Here is a 20,238-nt window from a genome sequence, read left to right as displayed (position 1 = left end):
AAAATGAATTATGACGAGAAATTATGATAAAAGTGAAAATTTCGTATATAAGAGCACAAAATTAGAACAATAGAGTATCAGCAAGGGAGGTTCTCAGGTTTGGGAGGGGACTGTCTATTGAGGGGTACCCCTCTATTTATAGAGGAGGAGTTCCTCTATAACAGGAATTTCGCTGAGGGGGATCCGCATAGCTAGCAAGGAAGGCGCGATTTAGGAGGTTGCACCTTATTCGTTCCTTAAGCAGCAAGTCTTCATAGAAGGGGGACTCCTTCTTTATGCAGACTCTTACCTGGTGGGGAGTCCTCTTAAACTAAAGAGTCCAACCCCCTTGAGGGCACCTTCCTCCCTTCTGGCTGGCCTTGAAAAGATGTAAAAAGCCTTCGTACTAGGTCTCCTTCTTGGGCCAAGCTTGCAGGTTTCATCCTTGGATAGATTCTGGGGTGGGGGCTCCTCCTTGGGTCGAGCTCAGCGAGCCTCCCTCTTGGGCCGATCTTGAGGAAACATGCCTCCTTCCTTTGCCAATATGTTTTCTTGGGGGTGTCCACCAAGGTCGCACGCCTATCTAATTTTCAGGGGGCACTTGTCAAGGCCACCCGCCTGTCTACTTTCTAGGGAACACCTATCAAGGTCGCCTATCGAGTGTTTTTGGAACCTCTCATGACTTGGGCCTCCTAAGATGTCACATGCCTCTTGTTTTTTTTTTTTTTCTTTCGGATCGTTTGGACATATTTTTATGCACATGAATAGCCCCCCACTCTAATAAGTGGAGATTTCGACACTTATAAAAGTAGAAATCTTCAGAGATGGGATCTAAAGAATGAACTTTTTTTTTCTCCCTTTTTTTTTCAAACTCCTATAAAGAATATAATTAGCATAAGCATAATAAGAAGAACTTACTTCGTGCCTGTATGGAGCAGGACATTTTAGGAGGGTGCTTCCATGGAGGAGGGCTTAACGGGTGCCTTTTGTGCCTACTTTGATGTAGGGCTTTATTTTCTGCAGGAGAATGTTAAATAAGAAATACATGTATATATTATGAATAGATATTGCATGGAGCAAAGTTATTGTGCCTCCTAGGATATGGGTTTATTTGAGAGGGGATCCTCCTTGGAGCAAAACTTAGGAACCTCACTAGAAGAAGAATAAGGTGTTCGCTGGGAGTAGGGCTTAGATGCCTCCGCGGAGGAGGGCTTAGGTGCCTGCACGAGACAGAGCTTACGAGTACTACAAAGAATGACCTAAGTGCTTGCCCGAATGAGGGCTTGAGGAGCCTCCACGGAGGAGAGCATTTGTGCCTATATGGAAGACAATGCTTTTTATGATAGAGATGTCTTCTTCGTGAAATCCCTACAAGAAAATATATGTTAACATATTGAAACGGGGAAACTAAATTTCCAAAATTATCAAAATAAAAAGTATTCCTTGAGGGAAGCATGTATGTAAAGATTTATTTGTTGAAGAGGATGCCCCCTTAGTGCAGGATTTTTTTTTTTTTTTTAGGGGGATACTTGCCGTGGGGCAGGCTTATTCTTATAAGGATGCCCGCCTGCTTTTCTAAGGGCATCCTACACATTAAGAATCGAATTAGTGGAACATTAGAACTAAATAACAATGGTGATGGAGCCAATGAAATTAGGCCTTGAATAGAGTTAGTATTCAGTTGTAGGAGGTCCTCTAGCATGAGGGGATCGTCCTTTCAGGGGAGTCCTCCAAGAAGGTGTGGATTCCTTCCATCGATCTTACGTCTTAGATCCGTGTTTTCCATAAATGACACCAATTGATGCATGCGGGTTTAACACGAGTCTAAAGGTCTTGGATCTTGATGTTAGATTTGGGTTAATTGAGTGAAAACTCTTGAGAAAGAGGACCTGCAAAACAAAAGGTTAGCACTCCGATGCTTAAATTAGTTTTGGATTTAAGAATAGATACATATGAAAATGAATTATGATAAAAATAAAAATTTCGTTTGTAAGAGCACGAAATTAGAGTAGCAGAGTATCAGCATGGGAGGTTCTCGAGTGTGGGAGAGGACTATCTGTTGAGGGGTACTCCCTATTTATAGAAAAGGAGCCCTTCTGTAAGAGGAGTTTTGGTGAGGGGAATCCGCATGCCCAACGAGGAAGGCGGGATTCAGGAGGGATATAGTTGCACCTTATTTGTTCCTTAAGTAGCAAATCTTCGGATGAAGGAAAACTCCCTCTTTGTGTAAACTCCTAGTTGGTGGGGAGTCATCTTAGGCAGAAGAGTCCAACCCCTTGAGAACACTTTCTTCCCTTCGCGGGACCTTCGTATTGGGTCTCCTTCTTGAGCTAAGCTTGCAGGTTTCATCCTTGGACGGATTATGGGGTGGGGGGGCTCCTCCTTGCCCAACGAGCCTCCCTCTTGGGCCGATCTTGAGAAAACAGGCTTCTTTCCTTCACCAATCTATTTTCTGGGGAGTAGCTCCCAACTCCCAAGGTAGCCTGCCTATCTAATTTCTAGAGGGCACTTGCCAAAGCCACCCGCCTGTCTACTTTCTAGGGGACACCTGCCAAGATCGGCCACCTATCTAGTTTCTAGGGGGCACCCGCCAAGGCCACCCGCCTGTCTACCTTACCTTCTATACCTGCCAAAGCCGCCTATTGGGTGTTTTTGGGGCCTCTCATGATTTGGACCTCTTAGGATGTCACGGTCCTCTTGTTTCTTTCTTTTTTTTGAATCGTTTGGGCCTCTTTAGGTCAACCTATTTTTATACACATCAAAATTAAATCACACGAATATCTATATATAAATAATAATTATGAATATATAATGAATTTAAATAATAATTTGACTAACAAACTTACAATAATAAATTTAATAATAAATTTAAAACTTAAGAAATTTTGAAATAAAAAAAAGAGCATTAATGAATTTAAGTACTACAAACTTAGAAGTATAAAAATAAAGATAAAATTTTTAGAATTTCAAAAGTATAAGTAAACTATTAAATAGTCAATTTGGGAAAATAAAATAAAAATTATATGACATGCATTATTAAAGAAAAAAAAAAAGAAGGCCCAACAGGCTCACTCCATGCCCGATTTAAGACCAAGTGGTCTTGGGCTATTGGGCTAGGCTGGTTCCAAGTATTGATTTCTAGGACCAGCTCTGTTCTAAATGAGTTTGGGCTATACTAATTTATTTTTTTATTGGTTCAATCCGATTTTGAATTGGATTAGTCCAACCCTATTCACTGTGCATCTTGAGATATAGATAATTACACAATAATTCACTAAGTTTATTTATATTAAAAAAATTAAATAAAAATTTTTATTTTTACCTTAATTAATTTATTACTGATTTAATGCATCACAAACATAAGTTATATAGAAGATATAATTTCTCATAAGGTAAGAATTCTATGTGTAATCAAATCAAACATGAGAGTAATTATCCTTTAATTCAATGGCGACAACCCTTAAATACGGATTTAAAAATTCAGCTGCCTGTAGTATTTAAGACTTCTCCAAAAAGTGGGGCATCAAGAAAACAGAGCAGTTGATGTGTTGAATTTTATTATTAGCGGCTAAATTCGCAATCACCGAACGAAAATCAGTCAACATTGTTTGTGATTCAGATCGGAATTGGCGCCCCTTTTTCGTGTCTATTCTCCTTTCATCGCATTCTACACACGCGCACCAATTTTTTATCTAGAAAAGAAAAGAATTGAAAGGGAAAGATTTGTTTTCTTAATCGCTGTCAAATGTCATTGCGTAGGCGAACGTTGCTCAAAGTCATCGTCCTCGGCGATAGCGGGTATTGTAATTTCGTTTGATTTGATTTGTTGGTTATTGGGTTAGGGTTAGGTGTTTTATGTTTGTTTTGTTGATGTGTTGCAGGGTGGGTAAGACGTCGTTGATGAACCAGTATCCTTGTCATTTATTTTTCATGTTGATCTGCTGATGTGTATTTGTTTTTCCTTTCTTTTTTTTGGTTTAATAAAATTGATGGGATTGGTCTTTGTATTGTGGGAGGGTTCTTTGACTGGTGAAATAGATATGTGCATAAGAAATTTAGTCAGCAGTACAAAGCTACTATTGGGGCAGATTTCGTGACCAAGGAACTTCAGATAGATGATCGCCTCGTCACTCTTCAAGTGGGTTTTGTGTTTGTTTCTGATTTTTCTATTTGAATTTTCACGGGGACCTGTTTTTAGAGAATCAGTAATTGAGCTTTATGCCGAACCTGCATTTTGGGTTTTGTAGATTTGGGACACTGCTGGCCAAGAGAGATTTCAAAGTCTGGGAGTTGCGTTTTATAGAGGGGCAGATTGCTGTGTTTTGGTCTATGATGTGAATGTAATGAGGTCCTTTGATACCCTTGACAACTGGCATGAAGAATTCCTCAAGCAGGTTCATATCTTGTATTTATATATATTAGTTGCCCGCTTTTTAGTCTTGTGTGTAGTTTGCTTTCAATAAAAGCTTTTCCTGCATTTTTGCCTTCTTGGAGAGTTTCTTTCGCCATTATGTGGTTAATAGATATGGGCCAATTAGGATATCCATTGTATGAGGTAAATGTTAGTGTATAACTAGGATCTCCTACCTTCTGCCTAGACATCCAAGGTTGTTGGGGCCAAGTAAGCTACTCATAGTGTTAACAAAGCCATTGTTAATTCTCTTTCAACACAAGAGTGTCACCATTTCAATTGATTATTTCCAAGTTCGCTTTGGTGCCTCTGATTCCTTGATTAGGAATCATAAATTTGGAATCTGTGAAAATTATCTCATACTTGAATATAGCACTTGAAGTTGTTAACATAAACCAGAAAGCTGTTGCTTGAAAGCTGAACTTATTACTATGACAAGGAGAAAGGGTCTTCATTGAGGAAGAGCTTAGTTGTGCGGGAACTGGAAGCAAAGTAGTTGAAATTTACTGAATTGCATGTTGTAATTCCTTTAAATGTGAATGTCTAATTGCAACAGTCAATCTAGCAAAGTAGACTTTGTATCTTTAGGATGGTGATGTGTGATGCTGGGAAGAAAAGTTTAGTTTGTTATTGTGGTTTTAGGGTGAAAATAGTAATTGCCAGTTTCTTGTTACAATTAAAAGCTACGCTTGGTACACGGGCCTAATGTGTTGTTATGAGGACATTGCTGTAATGGGTTTTCCATTTAGTATGAAAAACATGTTTTTTTTGTCTGGATGCAAATTTTGCTTTATTTAACTTCTGTTGGCCTATATTGGATTAAGAGCAAATTGTTTCAATTTCTAACTGTTTGATTTCTTTTTGCATTCTTTCTATTTCCTTTTCTATTTACTAAAAAGGAATCTTATTTTTTCAAGTTCCATAAATTGAAATAAATATATTCTTTTTCATAATTTATTTTGTTGTTTATGAGATTGACTCATATTTTAATTAAACATAAGAGAATAAAGATATTATAGATGGAATATTAGATAATCCAAAAGATTCAGCTAATTGTTAGGTTTTATTTCTTATGCTTAAAACTGACTCAAGGTGTTTATAGGAGTATGAAAAGGTACATTATTGTGTACGAAACATATGGAATACTGCTAGCGGTAGCTGATTTCGTTCTGTTTTCCTTCCAATTCTCTGAACTCCATTGCTGTGACCAGGGAATATTTGATATTACACAAGACTGTTTCTTGGAATATACATGTATGGACTGCACATGAATATTAATCCTGAACGAACGTCATGCATTCCCGAGCATGGTTTCTTCTAGTATTGCTCTCATGTGATTCATTAAGAAGAGTGCCTATTTAAGTAATGCAGCTATTCCCTGTAAAACTATCAGTTGAGGTTAAAGAGTTTTGGGTTTACCTTTATGATTCCTCTAAGAAAGCTTGATTAGAGTATGCCACTACATCAATGATTACCACCAGAATCAATCATATTTTTAAGGGATAATTACACTCCCCTCCCCTCCCCTCTCCTGAGGTTTGGTATAATTACATGTAGATCCCATGTGGTTTGAGAAATTACATTTAGCACCCTTAAAATTGACTTCCATCTAACAAGTAAGTCTTTTCGTTAGTCAAAATTCACCAAATTGCTGATACTAACAAAAAAATCAGAAAAAAATCTATATTTACCTTCAATTGGTTTATTGCAGGCCAAATAAGTTTTTTATGACCAAAATACCCTCGTACGTCTTCACGCATTAATGCATGTGAAGAGGTATATCTTCACCATTATAAGAATATTTTAGTGCAAAAAAAGTTGTTTGTCCTTCAATAAGTCAGTAATAAGTCAATCGATGGTAAATATCAATTTTCATTCAATTTTTTTTGTTAATATCAGCAAATTCAGTGAACTTTGACTAATGGGGGGACTTATTTGTTAGACGGAAGCAAACCTCAGGGGTGCTAGATGTAATTTCTCAGACCATAGAGGGTCAATGTGTAATTACAGCAAATCTTAGGGGAGGAAGTGTAATTATCCCTATTTTTAATTTCCTAGAAAAAGAAGTAATTTGGATAAATTATGAAGGGCCTAGAATAAAAATATGCATTTGGGCAGTGTAAGCTAGAATGGATAGTAAAAGATATTCAATTGAGAAAGTATTAGATATCTATCTCACTGTTGCAGTAGCTGATAGATTAATATAATAAAATCAAGTTGACAGCGCATGGCCATGTAATCAACGGTGCTAATTGATTATTGTCTAAAAGGAAGTCTAGACATACTAATTGCATGTTATACAAAAGGACATAGTACTCCTTATTTGTGCATACATAACAGTGTAAATTTTATTCTATTGTGTACTAGCATGTTTAGATTGTTATAATGCATACCAGATCTTTTGTGTATGGGCGTTGTCGATGAGGATATGTCAAACTTAATCTAATGACCTATGGCAATAGACTTTTGTTATTGTTTACTTAATGGAAGCTTATACAGAAACGATTAATTGGCAGGAGAATTCTTGAGATATCTCATCTTCAAGTCTGAATAAAGATCCATCCTAATTTGTGTTTTTCACTGCTTAAGCATGAAACAAGATGGCCTTTGGTTGCAGTAAAAAAAGGTGGCTTGATGCTGCACTTTGTGGTGGCTATAGATAGTAGGAGGTCTCCTGGTTTTATTATGAGCATGTTCCATAATTATTACACTCAAGCACAAGTGCAGGTCCAATAGGATATAAGTTTATTCCTTTTTTGCTTTCTTTTTTACTTTTCTTTCTTTCTTTTTTTCTTTTTTTTGTACCATGTGGATTTATAACAAAAATGAGATGATTTGTGTGTCTCAAGGTAGGATCATAGTTTTCTTGTTAGGCCAATAGGATTGCACCTGGGCACATTTATCTTGTTTTCCTTGTTCTGGAATGGTGAACTATAAGTACAATAATAATGTGTTATTATCATCCTTTAAACAAAATGGAATCATTATCACTGGTCCAAAACCTTTTATATCCTAGTTCAACTCTCCTGTCTGCAGTTTGCTATTTGTTCATGACATGGTTGGTGTCTCATCACCAGAATTGTGAATTGACAGAATTTGATTGTGATGCAGGCTAACCCACCCGACCCAAAGACATTTCCGTTTATATTACTAGGAAACAAGATTGATATAGATGGTGGTAATAGCAGAGTGGTAAGTTGAGTTGCTCGGCTGCATAAAGTATATTATTGTCATATTTGGCTCTGATTAAATTAAATTCAGGTGTCTGAGAAGAAAGCAAAGGAATGGTGTGCGTCAAAAGGGAACATACCTTACTTTGAGACATCGGCAAAAGAGGATTACAATGTTGATCCTGCATTCTTAAGCATTGCGAAGGCTGCTTTAGCCAACGAGCATGATCAGGACATGTGAGTGAGACTTGAATATTTTAATCTTTTTTGTATGGTACATGTGAAATTAGAAAATTGACTCTGTTATCATGCTGAGCTATGTAATAGGGAGTAATTATGATTACATTAGTAGAAAATTGTGAGTTTTAAACTGGGAAATAGACCATATAACATTAAAAAACTGAAATATGTCATAGCATGCAAAAAAGATGAATGTATTAAGAAAAAATCTAATTTGGTAAACTGGGAAAATAGGCCATGACATTAAAAGTATGAAATACATCTTACTGCACAAGAAAGATGATCTATTCGGTTGGTGACAATCTGTTTTAACAAACTTTTTAAAGTTTCATCCTGTGTTTTTTCCTTACTCCCCTTTTATATCTACAGAAAATATAGCCAGAATCCAAGTCAGTGGGCCTGAACTCTAAACATGGGATACATCCAACATCAGATCCAACTCTACCCTTATGTCAAATCCACATTGACATGCTAACTTCATTCTAGATTGTATATCATCCCCTCTTTTATTATTCCTGAAGTTTCGTTTACACATCATGGAACCAAAGACAGTATTAAAACAGAAATAAAATACAATGCTGACACTATTTTTCCCAAGATTGCATTTAACTCTATATCAAACCGGTAGGACCAAAAAAACATGGCTTATTGCATCCAATAATCACTTTATGATTTAATCTTTTACTTCCTTCAGGACAGTTACATTTAGTCTTCACTATTGTCCACTGTTAAGAGGGTTGGCATTTGGCAATATCTGGATTCTCTTGCTCAGCTGTCTTCTATCCTAGCTCATTTGTGTTTTCTAATCTCACTTTCTTAATCTTTTGACTATTTAGAGTTTTTGTTCTAATTCTTTTTAAATTGGCAACTGCAGATACTTCCAGGGCATGCCAGAGGCTGTTTCGGAAACAGAGCAACAAGGTGGTTGTGCATGCTGATCTGGACTTGGCACTTGTTGTCAAACTCATGGTTAACTTTCTTCTTAGTGATTCTTTTTCATTTAGGCCTTTTTATTTATACCCATTCTTCTGTATGCACTGTACACTATATTCTCATTACTGAGACGGGCTTGCTTCCCGTTCCGTTTGGAGTCATTGACCATGACCATTTAACTGGGAGACTAGTCTGGTTGTAATCTTCTGTTTTGACAGGTGATCCTTTGAGTTTTGAGATGCTTATGTTTTCTTCATAATGCTACAAAACACAATTCGAAGCTGAATTTTATGAGACGTTTCAGCTAAAGCTTGATGACTCTGTATTTTTCACTTGCATTCATCTTCTGATCTTTGTTCTCGATATGTAAATCTGGGTTCGGTGTGTATATATTATGAAGGATGACTTGAGGTATCTTAACGGTGTTGGTATGGTAATTATTTGATCCCACGATGTGCAAGGTTTCTCGTGATGTTATCTCATCACTTACTCGCCTAACTGAACTTATTAGATAAAATACGAGATGTAACATCATTTTACTCCAGGAAATTCAGTTTCAGCAATGCTTAAGCAGTTGGATTCCTCATATTTTAGTGTGATGAAGAACATTGAGAAAATTCTCTATCTTGATTGTGCGAGTGTAAGGCTTTTTTGTATGGTTTTAGTCACGAGCAGCAATATTTTGAAGTAATACTTTGGTATTTTGGCTAAAAGTCATTCTTTGCATATTTATGTTTATCCCCAGCAATATTTCAGAATTCCATAGCCAAGCTTTTTATTTTTCTTAATATAAGGTTAATCCTTTGAACAAATTATTCCTGATACAATTATAAATGCTTTCTCATTATTTATTAATTTATTGATACCTCTCGAAAATTAATATTTGTCTAATAATAGAATAACTCCATTGGTTTTCACTAGAATCATATTAAGGTTTTTGTATTAAACTGTTCAAAACGTCATTTCAAATTGAAATCCTGAAGTGTTTAATTCAGTTTTATGGATTAAAATATCCTTTTTAATAATATACAAAACATAAACATGGAGGAACAAATGGGACATTGCATAATATCAAGATCTTTTAACATTTCATTTTCAAAAATCTAAAAAAAAAAAGAATGAAAAATCTTCTAAGGATAAGAATGACCGTTCAATGTTATTGTTCAAGAATTATTTAATTATATCAAATATATAGATATTGCACCAAAAATAGATATATATTCCATATTCTTTTACATATGTTTTTTAAGGTAATTTTATTTTTTCATATTTTTATTATTTATTATAATGTATATGTTTTCTTGCAAATATATACACATATAACACTGTTGATAAAGAATTTTAAACTTGATTAATTGGGGTGTCATTTCTTCCTAGTTCTTAGAAAATTATACTATGTTTCTCATACTATTTTTATTTTAATAATTTTTATAAAAATTATCCCAAAAATTGAAAAACAAAAAAAAAAAAAAAGCAAATAAACATATACATGAATAAATCATTGAATAATAATAATTTTTTAATATCTAGATAGATATATAGAAGCCCACTAATCCTATGGCCCATCAAAAGAAAGCCCAGACCCGGAATCACGACGACGCCGTATCTGCCCATTATCGTTGTTCTTTTACAAAATTCCATTTCTGGCCTCTTTCCATGAAAACCTGAAAAAACTAGGTCAGCTGAGAGCAGAGCACCCTCCAAAAGCAAGAGAAGACTGAAGAAACTCCGCAAAATCTTTCGGTTTCAAAATGGCTTTCGCCACTCGTTTCCTCTCCAGATCCGCACGCCAGGTTTCCTATTTTGATCTCTATGTCTTGTTTCCCTTCTGCGTTCGTTTCAGTGAATAGATCTATTGGAGAAATGCTAAGGTTTTTTGTAGTTTATTCTTTTGAGTAAAAGAAGTGATTGAAATGTCTGCTTATAGAAGGAGAGTGTTTTCGCCTTATCTACGGTTATTGCTGCTGGGGAGAAGTCTGGATGATGTAAATTTTAATGGGATTTTGTTTCTTTTTCTGTTTTCAGGTGTATACCGGGCAAAGTGTTCTGCGATCGGAGTATGTTATTCCATCTCGTTCCTTTGCCAAAGGAGCTGGTAGTGCTCCCCCCGCCTTAAAGGGTGATGGTGAGTCCTACATTTGTTTAAGAACTTTTCTTTGTTGTTTCCCTGTCCTGGATTGATGGGTTTTTTCTCTTTATTTTTGGGGTCAGTTATGTGGTTGCTTGAGGAAAAGTTGCCAGATTTCTAGGGAGTTTATGCTGAGGAAGACAAATGTACCACAATGTGAAATGATATGTTTGACCAATATTGGCACCATGATTTTAACAGATATGAGTTTATTTCGGCAGAATTATGAAGGAAGGCTTATAAAGTAGCTTACACTATCTATCCTCTGTGAAGCTTAGTGTTGTGAAAAGGAAGAATCAAACTTTCAAAGGGTGTTTCTTTAGTTCATTTACAATATGATGAAGTTATGTATACCAAGGGGGGGAATCTAAGGAACAAATTGGGATGTCTTGTGGTTAGTGGTGTTCAGCTGGTGGAACATCACGGAGAGGCAGTCTTAGGAAATGGGGCAGAGTGGTTCAGCTTACACTAGAAATGATTTTCATATAGCATTTGTATGAAATACTATTATATTGAACTGATAAGCGAAATGTTACGGGTGGAATTTCTAGTTAGTGTGAGATAACGAGTTTTTATTCACAAGTGCTCAGCCTATCCGAATGGCATAGATGCCCGTATGAAGTTTTATGTTGTTGTTCTGTTGGGCTTATTGTGTTGTTTGTGAAATATTCAATTCAAAAGTCTTGAGCAGCACTTGTTTCATTTATGGGAGTGGGCAAGCTCATTTAATAGAACATTTGTGTCTCCTTTTTTCATGATTTTTGTCACTATTTGTCATTTTTCAAGAGTTTCATGCCCTCACATGTCTCCTTTCACTAGTCTTATGTTAGTTTTTCATTCTGAAATATACGTTTCTTGTTCACTTTATACGAATTTTGCTTGCTCTCATGGATAATATGAGAAAGTTGGTGATGAGAATGTCGTCTGAGATGCTCCACTTGATTTGTCGCTTTATTTAGAGAATTCAAATGTGGTATTGTAGGTGCTGGAAACCAAGAAAACAAATAGCCCCAGCAGATAAATGATGAGTGCTTGAAAATAATTAACATAATATATAATAAAAAGAACAGAATAAAGGTTTTAAGTTGGTGGTGGAATAAAATAACATACAGTAGATGGAAGACAATAAGGTTTTTTAAATTGGTCGGGATATGAATATATGAGGTATCAGTATTTAGCTGACGTGATTGTCCTGAGTATTAATAAACAATAATGATATCAATGATCTGGGAGGCTGCCACAGAGCAATGTTCTGTTGGAGCTCTGATGTCTTAGATCTTGAAAACTTTTCTGGCTTCATCTGATTTTAGTTTTCAATAAGGATTTGCTTGCTTCTAGTTCCGCACATCCTCTGGCATCTCTATACCTGGAAAACATAGTTTTAGGGTGCCTGAGGCTGAGGTTACTTGACAAGGTTGAGATATTTGCTGGTTTCAGGTGGATTTCCAATTTTCTTATGTTTAGCTACTAGCCCTTGATGGACAGTGACATTCTTTTGCTTTATTTATGCACTTGTTAAGTGCATATATGAAGTTCTCTTAAATCACTGGATGATAGCTGCTTAGTATGTCCTAATTTAGCATCTGACTGTCGCGTATACTTCTGAAGAGATGTTGAAGGGTATTTTCCTTGAGGTTAAGAAGAAATTTGAGACAGCCATAGGGATTCTCCGGAATGAGAAGATCACCATAGATCCTGATGACCCTGCTGCTGTGGCTGAATATGCCAGAGTCATGAAGACTGTAAGAGAAAAGTAAGATCTATTGTTCTTGTAGTAAATCTTTACTTCTTGTGCCGCATTTTTAATTTTTCTTACTCTATATTGGCTTCTTCCTTTTATCTTTCCTGTTTGATAGACTGCATGCTTCTGGATCTCTTCTAGATAATAAGCATCCTCTTGTTAAGCCTTCCTGAATCCTGATCATATATGACCTTGTTCATTTTTATTTTGAATGATCATTGACGTGGATTGTACATGCAGGGCTGATCTTTTCTCCGAGTCACAGAGGATAAAATACACTATTGAAACAAGAACACAAGATATTCCTGATGCTCGATCCTATCTACTGGCACTGAAGGATATAAGGGTCAAGTATGTTCTTCAAGCCTTGGTTATATTTTTTCAAAATGGCTTCCTCTGAGCTTGTGCATGAGCTTTCTCTACATTGGCTATGTTTTCTTTCTTCTATATGAACTATCCACATATGTGCAACTTTTACTTTCTTTGGTTCTCAAGGCTAAATATCATGTGGTCATAATCTGGACTATAAGTTGTCGAATACTTTTGCTAGTAACCCATTTGTTTTCTGCTTGAAATTTTTTGCAACTTTGGTGTCACAAAACTTAGTGTTCTTGGAGGCAGTCCTCCATTGCTCATCTTAAAATTATTTTTGGCAGGAGAGGCCTTGTCGATGAACTAGGCGCAGAGGCTATGATGATGGATGCACTGGAAAAAGTTGAGAAAGAATTGAAGAAGCCACTTATGAGAAATGACAAAAAGGGAATGGCTCTCCTGAAGGCAGAGTTTGATAAGATCAACCAGAAGTAAGTTCCAGAAGTAAAATTCACATTCATAAAAAAGCTGCACATTTTAATCATTAATGGTGGATTGTTTATGATGGCGTCTGATAACTTCAATTTTTTGGACCTCCTGTTGGTTTACGTATTATCTTGTCATCATGTAGGCTTGGCATTCGTAGAGAAGATCTGCCAAAGTATGAAGAACAGTTGGAACTTAAAATTGCCAAGGCCCAACTGGAGGAGCTGAAGAAGGATGCTGTAGAAGCAATGGAGACTCAGAAGAAACGGTATGCCTTCTAGTACTGGCTTCTATCTCTTTATATAGGTTTGGTCGTTCCTCTTTCTGGACATACTAGTTCCTTGTTTTTGTGCAACGCAGCTGCCCTGAACCTGTATAATATATGCTTGCAAAATTAACTGCAATGTGATATTTGGTGTTGAGAGGTTGAACCTTTTTGACCTCCTGACTTTTTGCAGGGAAGAGTTCAAGGATGAAGAAATGCCTGATGTGAAGTCATTAGACATCCGAAACTTCATCTAAGAATGAAATTTGCATCTCTCTTGATGTACTTCTCTTCCACCTTTTTCTTTATGTGCTCTTTGGAAATCTCCTTGGAGAGGAGATATTTTGCTTGCTGACAGATGGGAAGAGTAACAAAGACATAAGAAGGCTTGGCCTTTGATTAATAATAATAGCATGTCAGAAATTTGCTCAGACATACACTTGAAACGTGGTTTATCCCTTCTCATGCTCACTTTTCTTGTTTGATGCATTTTTCTGTCTTGATACAAGCACCAATTACGCTGTGTATTTAAGCTCAATTTCTACTTTGCTCAGTGGTTTGTGTCTATATTTGCATATCTGAAGGCTGAAGCCCTCTTCCGTTTAGCTTCATTCAATTGTACGTCTTTTAATGAATAATCCGCTGGCTGGCTGCCTTCTTTCTATTTTCCTTTGTCTTTTCAATAAAATGTGTTTAAATTTTGTATATATTTTCATGTGAAATGAGAATGCATTTGTATTAGTTAACGAGATTGTGGTTTATATTGAACTGTCGTTTCCCATCAAAGTATTTACAATGAGCATATGAATAAACAAATATTTTTTTACTTTAATTACTGTTTCAAAAATCTGAAAACTGGAAATGGAAACACTAACAAAAGATAAACTAGTGAGATTGAGTAGATAAAATCTTTGACTTGAATGCAAAACGCATTTTTTGTGCAGTTTCCAATAATTACTTTAAGAATTAAATTTCATGCAAATTACATTTGGGCAAGAGCTATAATTCCTGAGTTTTAATTCTTCATTACAAATAGTGTTTTTATTCAATTATTCATTATGAGTATTAAAAACATTTTCTTTTAATTTCTTCATTAATTTTAAGAATAAGGGTAGGTTAGTATCAAATTATAGGTACAATTTGTATTTATAGAATCAATTATAAATTGTGGACTCAAATGTCCTAATTTTTCTTAAAAATTATTTGTCTTAGAATAGCTTTTATCACAATTATTTGTAATATTCTATTGAGTTTTAGATAAATAATGGAATTGAAATTTGTAGTGACAAACTTGTAAAATATTAATATATGATGTAGAATGCCAAGATGTTGATAAATTGCTTCAATATTAATTAGCCACAAGAAATGACTAGTTTTTCTAACCAACATAATCTAGTCGGATGCGAGTACAAAGTTAAAAAATTATAATCTACAATAAATTATAATATATTTTTTTAAAATTTGTTATAATTATAATTTTTTTAATATTTAGAATGATGACAAATCACAAAAAGATCCATTATAATTTCCTTCATAGTTTATAATGAAGTCAAATTCTTAAAAAAACCTTATTCACACAGATGTGAAAATATGTAAAATTTACTTTAAGTATTTAAAAAAGTTATCATTGTGTCTTTTCTCCATTCCGCTTTCCCCTCGTTAAACCAATCAAATCTCTAACCGAACCACCCGCCCCCCAAAGCCTGATTTTCACGCACGGTAACAGTGACGGCGTTAAGGCTTTCGGTTTCCATTTTTTTTTTTTTTTAAAAAAAGAAGCAATTTTATTATCAAACACTTCAATCAATCAAAGTCCGGAGAGTACAGATTAGATCTGGCCCTTTGCTTGCTTTCCCTTTCACACCCCATAAGTAAACACACACACACACACACTCAGCTCTCTCTTGCTCTAAGCACACTTCGCCTGCTGCTATCACTCAACTTCTGCAGATCTCTTTCCGCTTTGTTTTTTGCTAGTAGCGGAATTCATGAAAATGTAGGTTATGTGCTACTTGTCTCAGGTAACACCATTGTTTTGATTTTGCTTTCTTGTTGTGTTCTCCTTTTTCGTGAATTTATTTTGTGCGATTCTGTTGTTTTTTCTGTTTCTATTGATGGATTCTCTCTTTTTTTTTCCTTCAGTTTTTCAGGTTTTGGGTTAAGTTGATGTGTGTTTGTGTGAGTGATTTTATTTTCTGTCCCCCAAAATTTTTGTGTTTATTTTTCTATTCACAATAATGTGACGTCGAAAAGAATTTGTTGTTGGTTGTTGAGCAATTTCTTTAGAAATTACGTTGTAAGAGTATAGTGGCTGCGGTCAGCATTTCTATATTTACTTTTAGTAGGGTCCCTTTCTTGTATGCTAGTAACGAACAGGATTATATTTTTCATGGGTATCCGTTGAAATTGGAATAGATATATTCTTTTTTCCCCAAGAGCTGACAAAAACAGCATCGAAAATTCCAAAATCGTGATGGGCAAGAATTGGAAAGATCTAAACTTCTAGAAACGAGAGTTATCGCTTGTAAATTCTAAAACTTGGGTTATTCTCACTTGTGTTTCGACGCATTTTTTGCTAATTGTAACTGGTATTGAAAGAGAAACGAAGTTCTGTTAACTGGACCGTGTTTTATGCTTTCTTAAGACTAGTAGTTCCATAGAGATCCCGTAAGCCTGTCTTTTGAGCATGGTTTGCAGCTGATATTTCCAGTTCTCATATGTTGGTAATTCAATAGACAGAGTTTTAGATCCTTTACCATTTGATAGATTGCTTGTGGAATGGGTATGGCTTTTGGAATCTTGCTAAGGCCATTGGAGTGGGATACTTTCATTCTAATTTTAGGCGCTCGAGTATGTACTTACAAATGGAAATTTCTGATGGACAGACAGGAGCAGAAGAGCTGGAAAAGTGTCATTGGTTGAATTGTGAGCTGGCTGATACTTGTCGCCAAGAAGAGTACAAACATCCAGGGTGCCTCTGCAGACATACTAATTATGGCGGCAGAGCAGATTCGGTTTCTGCAGCCACAGCAACCACCAGCACCTCGGGTATATTGATATTCTCTAACTCTTAACTAAATAAGTACACCCCAAGTCAGAAATATCAGTTCTGGCAGTTGATGCCCCTTTCAAGTAGATAGCACTGAACTTCTGGCGGTATTTTAAGGAGATAGCACTGAAATTTGGTGCTTCATCTGAATGTATCCTACCTTGATTTGGGTGACATCTCAATCCGTTTAAACTTACATTGAAGATCAAATTAGAAAATAAGAAGGTCCTGATTTGATTAAACCTGTTGTAAATATGTGGCACCAAACCCACAAGTCTTAGATGGATTGTTCATGTTGTTAAGCTGGAAATGGCATTAATGTGTAACTATGTTATCATTTTTTGCAGTTAAAATGTGGATTAAAATATGAAACAAAGTCAATGTTAAAACTGCAGTATGCTACTCTGTTGTGGCAGAAAGCCTATGAGGCAGCAAAATTGCAATATTCTCGTCCTATGCTGCGTCGTGCATAAATGAAGACTTAACTTTATACAGGTTCACACTGAATATCTATCAATGTACTGAGACAATGAAGATGAGGCTGGATAAATATGCAGTAGATATGATCTTACTTAGTGACACCGGAATGGCGTGGAAGTACAATTTAAAGGAATCTATCTAAGTTTGCTGCAAAGAGGGTGCAGTTTTACTACTACATTAGGTACCCAGCTATATGAAGAATGAGTGTGCAAAGCAACTGTAAATGTGACTTTATACTGTGATATAAATAGAGCTGCAAGCACACTTTGACGAATTTAGTAATTGGTGAAAAAGGGTAAAGTTTTGCTTTTGTGAAAGGTTTATTTGGTAATATGAACTGGAAAATGAAGATTTTCCACTCGTTAATTGATTTAGTATGTTTATCTGGTTTTATAACAGGTTGTGTAAAATATTAATTTTTTAATCTCATGTTAAGCTTTGGAATAGTCGATTTTGGGGCATACCGGTAACCTATTAGCTGAGTTTTAGGCATCTGTGCATGTTTGTTTGATATAATTGATTCGTATCTTTACTGTCCCCCAAAAAATTGTTTGGGATGCAAATTCTTGTGATTTAGTGGTTTATGTCCCAAGAAATATGCAACTTTAGAACATTAAAAGCTGGAAAATTCTAAATTATGCAGCACAAAAATGTGGCATATATCTAGCAGTTTGGACCACTTAGTTTGTGGTTGATTCCACATAATCAATCAATTTAACTATAAACTGATTGGAACTGGTCCAGTGCTAGTAAGTATCTGGATTGACATCTTACAAAAGGAGAGATTCCGTCTGTCCACTGAAAATTATAGTTGCTGATGTGCAAATAATGTATATTCATATCATTGTTCGTTTCTAACTAACTTGCACTTATCGTTAGTAATTATGAAGAGGTTTAAGTATGATGATCCGATGATGCACTAGTCTGTTCTCTTTTTCATTCTCAGTTAAGGCTTACTTTTTAAAGTGTAGAATTTTACTTTGTTACTTTTTTAGCAATTATTTTGTTGTGAAAATAGTATCTTGCTTTAAGTTTAACAATCCACCAACTCTAAGTTTGTTTTAGGAAATGCTGTGATGTATATAGAAATTATTTCGTAGTTACTAACGATTTACCGGAAAAGGAGAAGAGGCATTAATGACAATGGTCCAGTGGGCACTGGATAGACAGCTAATCATCAGGAAGCAGATCACAGTCTTCGCCTATTTTCAAACTTTTATCTTCTTGGTCATTTTAGCTGTTGGATTGAAAATATAGTACTCTTGCCTTACTTATGTCATTGTTCTGATTTTATTTCTATGTTGATCTCTTTGCTTTTTTATGTAGAATGTGATAGATATTGAAATAAATTCCAACCTACTCTCTTGGCTCATGGAATACAAGTCCCCTGATTGGTTGGATAAAAGACAGAATTAGTCTTGCCTTCTGATTTGTTTTCTTAAGTTTCAGATGGCATGGTTTGTGATAGAACAAGGGCAAGAATTTTATAGTCAGATGATAGATGCTGAAGTGGCCTTTAGTTGACGCTCTCCACCTGGGATGAAGGTCGGGTTTGGGAATAAGTTTAAAGTGTAAAAGAAGCCAATTAATCATTGCCTAATGACTATAAATAACTAAGACAATGGTGTTGAGGCAAAATGATCATCGGTGCATACTGTTAGAAATAAGGATCCTGTTGTGACTTCCTTTTGTACCTATATAGTTGCTATACTTTCTAATAACTTGTAAGGATCTCATTTCAGATTAAATGAAACCATAGTTCTACGGTAAGGAATCAACTTAGGAAAAATAAGCTTACTACTCATATATTGAAGAATAACATTTGTTTTTCATTTTTGTCTTTGATATTTTGTTTGAAGTCTATATCAATAAATATTTATTTTTATTTGTTCCACTAGAGAACATTTGTTTGCATGGCCATTCAGGACTAATGATTTTTCAATATGGCAGCGCAAGCGATGGGGCGGTTGTTGGGGTGGACTGTCTTGTTTCCGTAAACAAAATGGTGGAAAGCGCATTGTCCCTGCCTCTCGCATTCCTGAAGCCAATACCCTGTCTAATCAGCCAAATGGACCTCAAGCTGGTGGATTGCCAAGTCAGACTACTGGGATTGCTTTGTCTCTTTTAGCACCACCATCTTCTCCTGCCTCTTTCTCAAATTCTGCACTCCCGTCAACAGCTCAGTCACCCAGCTGTTTCTTGTCCGCCAATTCACCAGGAGGTCCTTCGTCTACCATGTTTGTAACAGGTCCATATGCCCACGAGACTCAACTGGTATCTCCTCCTGTATTCTCAACTTTCACAACCGAGCCTTCAACTGCTCCTTTAACTCCTCCACCAGAATTAGCACATTTAACAACTCCATCTTCCCCAGACGTACCTTATGCTCATTTTCTTTCATCATCCGCAAAAATCAAGGGCACCGACAGGACGAGCTACATTGCTGGAAATGATCTTCAAGCAACATATTCTCTGTATCCTGGAAGTCCTGCAAGTACGCTCAGATCACCCGTTTCAAGGACTTCCGGTGATTGCTTATCATCATCTTTCACCGAAAGAGAGTTTCCCCCTCAGTGGGAATCTTCAATTCGCTCACAAGAGCACGCCACAAAGTCCGACTCGGGCTGGTTTCTCGGGCTCCCAGCAGCTGGTGCCTCTAAGTCACGTCAAGATTCCAATTTCTTCTGCCCGGAGACATTTGCCCAGTTCTATCTCGACCAGTCATCATTTTCTAATTCTGGCGGTAGGCTAAGTATTTCCAGGGAATCGGATGCTTACTCAAATAATGGAAATGTGCATCAGAATAGGCAGAACAAAACTTGCAAACCTGACGCTGAGGAACTTGAAGCTTACAGGGCATCCTTTGGGTTCAGTGCTGATGAAATCATCACCACAACTAACTATGTAGAGATTTCAGATGTCTTAGAGGACTCCTTTAGCATGACACCTTTTGCCTCCATTAAACCTGTTGCAGAGGAACATATCTTAACCACAACAACAAACGACAGGGCAGAAACCCAGAAAAAAAAGGAAGATTTTCCTTG

General features: G+C 36.1%; 3 protein-coding genes across 3 annotated transcripts in view; all 3 read left to right on the top strand.

Moving 5' to 3' along the window:
- On the top strand, positions 3,457-9,147 carry LOC105158904 (ras-related protein Rab7). The gene is made up of 7 exons (XM_011075816.2): positions 3,457-3,777; positions 3,861-3,887; positions 4,018-4,117; positions 4,227-4,373; positions 7,502-7,582; positions 7,652-7,797; positions 8,675-9,147. The coding sequence occupies exons 1-7, from the start codon at positions 3,725-3,727 to the stop codon at positions 8,736-8,738; spliced, it is 618 nt and encodes a 205-aa protein (XP_011074118.1). The 5' UTR covers positions 3,457-3,724; the 3' UTR covers positions 8,739-9,147.
- Positions 10,485-14,329, top strand: LOC105158903 (probable ATP synthase 24 kDa subunit, mitochondrial). Its single transcript, XM_011075815.2, has 7 exons — positions 10,485-10,526; positions 10,759-10,858; positions 12,470-12,614; positions 12,843-12,953; positions 13,259-13,405; positions 13,546-13,668; positions 13,859-14,329. Exons 1-7 carry the CDS (start codon positions 10,485-10,487, stop codon positions 13,920-13,922), a joined length of 732 nt encoding a protein of 243 aa, XP_011074117.1. The 3' UTR covers positions 13,923-14,329.
- The window catches only part of LOC105158902 (uncharacterized protein At1g76660-like), a gene marked incomplete in the record, with an annotated part of 6,104 nt that continues 1,205 nt past the window's right edge, over positions 15,340-20,238 (top strand). The window contains 3 exon segments of the mRNA XM_011075814.2: positions 15,340-15,686; positions 16,551-16,713; positions 19,145-20,233. Of these exon segments, the coding sequence (XP_011074116.1) occupies positions 16,660-16,713; positions 19,145-20,233 (1,143 nt within the window).

This window comes from Sesamum indicum, linkage group LG3, assembly GCF_000512975.1.
Source record: "Sesamum indicum cultivar Zhongzhi No. 13 linkage group LG3, S_indicum_v1.0, whole genome shotgun sequence".
In the NCBI taxonomy this organism is placed as follows: Eukaryota; Viridiplantae; Streptophyta; class Magnoliopsida; order Lamiales; family Pedaliaceae; genus Sesamum; species Sesamum indicum.
This window is presented reverse-complemented; position numbering and strand designations above follow the sequence as displayed.

Excerpts from the sequence above, each read along its gene's own strand:
- LOC105158904 (XM_011075816.2), top strand. The coding sequence starts at position 3,725 with ATGTCATTGCGTAGGCGAACGTTGCTCAAAGTCATCGTCCTCGGCGAT. Across the intron at positions 3,778-3,860 it reads ATCGTCCTCGGCGATAGCGG|GGTGGGTAAGACGTCGTTGA; the intron begins GTATTGTAATTT and ends GATGTGTTGCAG. Across the intron at positions 7,798-8,674 it reads AACGAGCATGATCAGGACAT|ATACTTCCAGGGCATGCCAG; the intron begins GTGAGTGAGACT and ends TGGCAACTGCAG.
- LOC105158903 (XM_011075815.2), top strand. The coding sequence starts at position 10,485 with ATGGCTTTCGCCACTCGTTTCCTCTCCAGATCCGCACGCCAG. Across the intron at positions 12,954-13,258 it reads CTGAAGGATATAAGGGTCAA|GAGAGGCCTTGTCGATGAAC; the intron begins GTATGTTCTTCA and ends TATTTTTGGCAG. Across the intron at positions 13,406-13,545 it reads TTTGATAAGATCAACCAGAA|GCTTGGCATTCGTAGAGAAG; the intron begins GTAAGTTCCAGA and ends GTCATCATGTAG.